The sequence below is a fragment of the Sapajus apella genome, unplaced genomic scaffold (genome assembly GCF_009761245.1).
Source record: "Sapajus apella isolate SASKATOON/1434 unplaced genomic scaffold, GSC_monkey_1.0 scaffold199, whole genome shotgun sequence".
Lineage (NCBI taxonomy): Eukaryota > Metazoa > Chordata > Mammalia > Primates > Cebidae > Sapajus > Sapajus apella.
This window is the reverse complement of record NW_022437139.1, coordinates 336,251-343,023: the sequence shown is the minus strand read 5'-3', so window position 1 is coordinate 343,023 and position 6,773 is coordinate 336,251. Positions and strand designations below refer to the sequence as shown.

At 42.6% G+C, this 6,773-nt stretch overlaps 2 protein-coding genes and 1 long non-coding RNA gene across 3 annotated transcripts in view; 2 read left to right on the top strand and 1 right to left on the bottom strand.

Annotated features, from left to right (window-relative positions):
- LOC116543885 overlaps positions 1–6,773 on the top strand; it is a 373,403-nt gene that overhangs the window by 39,220 nt on the left and 327,410 nt on the right. The window lies entirely within an intron of this gene.
- The window catches only part of LOC116543866 (zinc finger protein 429-like), a 785,602-nt gene that overhangs the window by 607,148 nt on the left and 171,681 nt on the right, over positions 1–6,773 (bottom strand). The gene's annotated exons all lie outside the window — the stretch shown is intronic.
- The window catches only part of LOC116543881 (zinc finger protein 430-like), a 6,504-nt gene continuing 4,688 nt past the window's right edge, over positions 4,958–6,773 (top strand). Inside the window, 2 exon segments of the mRNA XM_032269839.1 lie at positions 4,958–5,264; positions 6,508–6,603. Of these exon segments, the coding sequence (XP_032125730.1) occupies positions 5,111–5,264; positions 6,508–6,603 (250 nt within the window). The 5' untranslated portion in view covers positions 4,958–5,110.

Below are 6,773 nucleotides of genomic sequence, written 5' to 3'. Positions count from 1 at the left end.
GCCTCGGCCTCCCAAAGTGCTGGGATTACAGGCTTGAGCCACTGCGCCCGGCCTCTTTTTTTTTTTTTTTTTTTAATAGAGACGGGGCTTCACCATCTTGACCAGGCTGGTCTTGAACTCTTGGCCTCATAAGCCACCACGCCCAGCCTGCTTCATAATTTTTAACGGAATTAATAAAATAATACATTTATTTTCTGAAAGAAATACTTTGCTTTTCTCATTAAAGTATACAATGTTAAGTCCCTTAAAATTTCCTTCCCTTGCCAGGCGCGGTGGCTCAAGCCTGTAATCCCAGCACTTTGGGAGGCCGAGGCGGGTGGATCACAAGGTCAAGAGATCGAGACCATCCTGGTCAACACGGTGAAACCCCGTCTCTACTAAAAATACAAAAAATTAGCTGGGCATGGTGGCGCGTGCCTGTAATCCCAGCTACTCAGGAGGCTGAGGCAGGAGAATTGCCTGAACCCAGGAGGTTGCGGTGAGCCGAGATCACGCCATTGCACTCCAGCCTGGGTAACAAGAGCGAAACTCCATCCCAATAAAAATAAAAAAAAAATTTCCTGCCCTTATGTGAACACTGTGTTTGAGTAATTTCACTGGATTTTTCAAACAGTTTCAAAAACCAAGTGAGTAACTATAACATGGAAATTAAAGTTTGAGCCCAGTGATTCAGAGCTAAGGCTCATATTAAGCCTGCAAAAGGGCATTATTGAAGGTCCAGTTAGTTTTTTCTGGAGAACCTCCCCTGCAGATTCAGCCTGCTCACTCCAGTCACAGAAGAAGCCTTTCTGCTAAGAGAAGCTGCAGAGTCCTTAGCAGATGCAGTTAAGGTTAAGACAAAAGGGGATTGGTAGGGTCTTACTGAAGATGAAGTTATTTCTTTAAGGCAGTTGCTAGGCTTTGTAATCTGTAACAAAGTTACATTGAATTTCACACCGGGTTGTGGTGGCTCATACCTGTAAATTCCCGCACTTTGGCAGACCAAGGCAAGTAGATCACCTGAGGTCAGGAATTTGAGACCAGCCTGACTAATATGGTAAAACCCCCATCTCTCCTAAAAATATAAAAATTAGCTGGGTGTATTGGTGGGTGCCTGTAATACCAGCTGCTTGAGAGACTGAGACAGGAGAGATGCTTGAACATGGGAGACAGAGGTTGCAGTGAGCCAAGACGGTGTCACTGCACTCCAGCCTGGGCAACGTAGTAAGACTCCATCTCAAAAAGACAAAAAAAAAAAAAAAAAAAAAGCCAGAGCCTAGTGCAGTGGCTCAAGTCTGTAATCCCAGCACTTTGGGAGGCAGGCGGATCACCTGAGGTCAGTGTAAGGGTTATTGGCGAGTTTAAAATGAGGAAACTGTGGCCAGTATGAGAAAATTAAATGTCAGTTTATTCAGCTCCCAGGTGAGGTTCTCTGGTCCGGGGAAAGGGGGCCAGAGAAGTCGAGCTGACTTCCTGGGATGGGGGGCGGGGTGGGGGTTGGGGGGGTATTTATGGCTAGGAGGAAGGAGCAACAGCTGGGTGCTCTGATTGGGTCCAGGGGAGCAGTATCGAGACGGGGTGGGCCGCCATTGGTTGGCGGGTTGTTGGGCGGGTTTTCCGGTGCCAGAGCCGGCCAGGGTTACATTAGCCGGAGACTTCCCGGGAGCCATGTGGCAGAGCTAGGTGCCGAGTGCAGAGCCTGGTGCCCGGTGCAGAGTCAGGTGCTGAGTGCAGTGGTGGGTGTGTCCAGCCTCCGCGGGAGGCAACCAGATTTACAGTCAGGAGTTCAAAAACAGCCTGATATGTACAGTGAAACCTTGTCTCTATTAAAAATATAAAAATTAGGCCAGGCGCGGTGGCTCACGCTTGTAATCCCAGCACTTTGGGAGGCCGAGACGGGTGGATCACGAGGTCAAGAGATCGAGACCATCCTGGTCAACATGGAGAAACCCCGTCTCTACCAAAAATACAAAAATTAGCTGAGCATGGTGGCGCACGCCTGTAGTCCCAGCTACTCGGGAGGCTGAGGCAGGAGAATTGCTTGAACCCAGGAGGCGGAGGTTGCGGTGAGCCAAGATCGCGCCATTGCACTCCAGCCTGGGTAACAAGAGCGAAACTCCGTCTCAAAAAAAGATAAAATAAAATAAAAATAAAAATATAAAAATTAGCTGGGCAGGGTGGTGTGCGCCTGTAGTCCCAGGCACTCAGTAGGCTGAAACAGAAGAAATGCTTGAACTGGGAAGATGGAGGTCGCAGTGAGTGGAGATTGTGCCACTGCACTCCAGCCTGGCTGATAAAGCGAGATTCTGTCTCCTAAAAAACAAACAAAAAAAAGATTGAATTCAAAAGACGATTGAAACAGGAGGAATACCAGCTATATAAGCTTTAAGGAATGCAATTTTAGATAGGAAGGGCTTTTTTTTTTCTTTTCATAGAGCAGAGCCTATAAGATTAGAAAATGGAGAGTAATAGCATATGGGGGGTTAAAACATCAAATTTTAGACCAGAGACTATTTTACCCTGAGGTTAGCATGTTCTTAGGAGGGACATAGAATGAAGTTGTATAATGACTCAGATTGAGGATAGCTCAAAGTTCCGTAACCTGTGAAAAATTTCATTTAGACTACTGAAGACAAATACAGGTGACTTTTAATGAGAAAAGGAGGAAAATGTGCCAAGCTTTCACCAAAAAAGCACCTCAACCCTAACCCCAAGAGGGCATCCTTCAATTTCACTCAAGAAAGAATTCAGGGTGAGTACATAGAGTAAAATGAAATCAAGTCTATTAAGAAAGTAACAAAATAATAGCACTGATTACTCCATAGGCAGAACAGTCCAGAGGCCTTCCGGTTGCCCATTTTTTTTGTTATGCCAAACAGGGGGGAGGATTTTTTTTTTTTTTCTTTTGAGACTATGGGGTAACTTCCTGATGTTATCATGGCATTTGTAAACTCATGGCACTAGTGGGAGGGTAGCAGCAAGGATGGCCAGAGGTCACACTCAGGACCATCTTGGTTTTGTTGGGTGTTTTCCCACTTCTTCACTGCAAGCTATTTTGTCAGCCAGGTCTTCATGACCTGTATCCTGTGCAGACATTCTGTCTTATCCTGTAACTTACAATGCCTAACCATTTGGGAATTCAGCCCAGGAGGTCTCAGCCCTATTTTCCCAGCCCCTATTCAAAATGGATTTGCTCTGGTTCAATATACCTCTGATATTTCCCCCCTCTTTTGTACAAAAAACCCTTAATCATAAGGGTTGTAGAGGGATGAAGATTCATCATCTGTTAACTACTTCATGCTGAAGTTTTTAAATCATGGCATTTTATATGCCATGCAGAATTCTCACTATGAATTTATAATCTGCAATATTAAAAGTGGAAGATGTAGATACTCAAGATTCCTATTGGGGAAAAGCTGGGATTTTTGTAAAGATGGAGAACATATAATGTTGAGGTTTTATCTGTGTTTTCCATTAGCTCTGTGCAGAACAGGATTAAGAAAATGCTTATTTAAACAGAATGGCATTTATTAACCTGAAAGTTCTGAAAAAAATTATTGAGAGATACCTGCCTCTAGAATAATAAAGAAAGATTACTTTAAATTGTTATTTAAAATTACAGAACAGGCCGGGCATGGTGGCTAATGCCTTGGCACTTTGGAGGCCAAGGTGGGCTGATCACCTGAGGTCGGGAGTTCAAGACCAGTCTGACCAACATGGTGAAACCCTGTCTTTGAAAAAAAATAAAAAATATATAAAAATAAAATTGGCGGGGCGTGGTGGCTCAAGCCTGTAATCCCAGCACTTTGGGAGGCCGAGGCGGGTGGATCACAAGATCAAGAGATCGAGACCATCCTGGTCAACATGGTGAAACCCCGTCTCTACTAAAAATACAAAACATTAGCTGGGCATGGTGGCATGTGCCTGTAATCCCCGCTACTCATGAGGCTGAGGCAGGAGAATTGCCTGAACCCAGGAGGCGGAGGTTGCAGTGAGTCGAGATCGCGCCACTGCACTCCAGCCTGGGTAACAAGAGCGAAACTCCGTCTCAAAAAAATAAATAAATAAAATAAAATTACAGAACATAAAAGATATCTGCATCTTGACCTTTGCATAAAACTGATTTTTCTGTATGGTTAAATTCAGACTATAACTTACTTTTTAAGAAGCAATATCTCAGCAGTGATGCTGTGTTCTTCTGTGTGCATGAGCCCATCATAAAACTTTGTCCTTGTGCAGTTGATTTTAAAATTTACTTAAGGAGCTCTCTGAAATATTTATTTCATTATAGAGTTACTTTTTTTCCTCATTATTAAATATCTTTATATAGCTAAAGAAAAGCTGTGCATAAACTATCATATTTAATCTCTCAGCTGCATTTCTTTCTTAGGTTTTCTTTGTAGATCTCTGTCTTTGGAAAATGAAGTAGTTTGCTTACAGGTCAGAAAAACTGGGTAAAACATAGATTCTTCCACTTACTGGATGTTTGACAAAATATTCTTTTTAGGCCAAACACATTGGCATTACTAGTGAGCTTGTTAGAAATTCAGAAACTCAAACTTTATTTCAGATCTTCTGGGGGAAAAAAAAAACCTGCATAAGATCTCCAGTTTTGATTTTATGCATTAAAACTTAAGAGGTGCTGTCTAACTCAACGTGTCTTTTTTGTCTGAAATATTAACAACTCATTCTTTGTAATGCAAATATAGCATTAAAAATGTACATGTTTGTGTTTATGACTTTAGTTTTATACTTTAGTATTCATAGAAATATCATATATACACTAGTGTCGTTTATCTTATACCATTCTCTTCTCTCTGAGTTAGAGAATACATTAGAGAATATTTCTGTGGTAAAAATTGTTGGATAGGCCTGGTGTGGTGGCTCACGCCTGTAATCCAAGCAGTTTGGAGGCCAAGACAGGCAGATCACCTGAGGTTGGGAGTTCAAGACCAGCCCAACCAACATGGTGAAACCCCGTCTTTAAAAAAAAAAAAATTGTTGGATAATTTTAGTTATTCCTATAAGTCAGAAACAATTTGCTTTACTCTCATTTAACCTTAATTTAAGTGATAAATTTTGCCCATGGACACTTGTAAATGTGTGTGCGTGCGTGCATGTGTGCGTGTGCATGTGCGTGTGTGTGGGTGTCTTTCAAGAGCCATTGACATTTATGGATGTGGCCATAGAATTCTCTCTGGAGGCGTGGCAATGCCTGGACAATGCACAGCAGAATTTGTATAGAAAAGTGATGTTAGAGAACTACAGAAACCTGGTCTTCTTGGGTGAGAATAACTTAAATACACAATTCCTAATATACCCTAAAGGTTTCATTTCTTTATTTTTATAGAATAATTTTTGGTAATTTATGCTTTCCATAAATGAATTTTTTTTTATTTATTTTTGAGACAGAGTCTCACTCTGTCACCCAGGCTGGAGTGCAATGGCGCAATCTCGGCTCACTGCAACCTCCGCCTCCCAGGTTCAAGAGATTCTCCTGCCTCAGCCTCCTGAGTAGCTGGGATTACAGGTGCGTGCCACTGCGCCCGGCTAACTTTTGTATTTTTAGTAGAGACGGGGTTTCAACATTTTGGCCAGGCTGGTCTCAAACTCCTGACCTTGTGATCCACCTGCCTTGGCCTCCCAAAGTACTGGGATTACAGGTGTGAGCCACCGCGCCTGGCCGAATTTTTTTTTTTTGAGACGGAGTTTCGCTCTTGTTACCCAGGCTGGAGTGCAATGGCGCGATCTCGGCTCACCGCAACCTCCGCCTCCTGGGTTCAGGCAATTCTCCTGCCTCAGCCTCCCGAGCAGCTGGGACTACAGGCACGTGCCACCATGCCTAGCTAATTTTTTGTATTTTTAGTAGAGACAGGGTTTCACCATGTTGACCAGGATGGTCTCGATCTCTTGACCTCGTGATCCACCCGCCTCGGCCTCCCAAAGTGCTGGGATTACAGGCTTGAGCCACCGCGCCCGGCCCGAATTTTTTTTTTTTAAGATGGGGTTTCACCATCTTGGCCACGCTAGTCTTGAACTCCTGACCTCAGGTGATCCGCCTACCTTGGCCTTCCAAAGTGCTGGGATTACAGGCATGAGCCACCACACCCGGCCTCCATAAATGAATTTCTAATCCTTGTTTTCAAAATATCTTGAAGAATTGTCCATGTAGAAAAAATTTCTTCAAGGTGTTTTATCTTGGCCTGAACTTTTTACCTTCTGAGCTGATGTGTATCCTTCACTCTAGAGTAGTGGTAATTTCAGAAATTTAGTGATATAAAGTATTGTTGACCCTATGTTAAAATTTATTTGCCATCACTAATTTTTGACTCATGAGTACTGAGCAGTGAAATTAAGAACATACAAATTTAAAATGTTTTCTAAATGTTAAGAACTTTCTGTCATTAAATAGTATTTTGCAATTAATTTTCTGGAATATTCTATGATGTCCTCTTTACTAAGCACAGTACTAGGTTGGTAATTAGAGAATATGAGCAAGATTCATGTTCCTTATTTTTAATAAAGCAGGTATTGCTGTCTCTAAGGCAGATCTGATCACCTGTCTGCAGCAAGGAAAAGATCCCTGGAATATGAAAAGACACAGTATGGTAGCCAAGCCCCCAGGTAGGTGAGAATGAATATAACTGTTGACATAGTTGAAAGGTTGGAAGATTAAAAAGTAGTTTCTGGGAAGCCTGAGGTGTTTGTTTTGTTGCTGTTGTTCTCACATAGGGCCATGTTCCCTCTTATGCTTTTAAATTTTCTAAAGATTCTACTTTCCCTTCATTGATCTT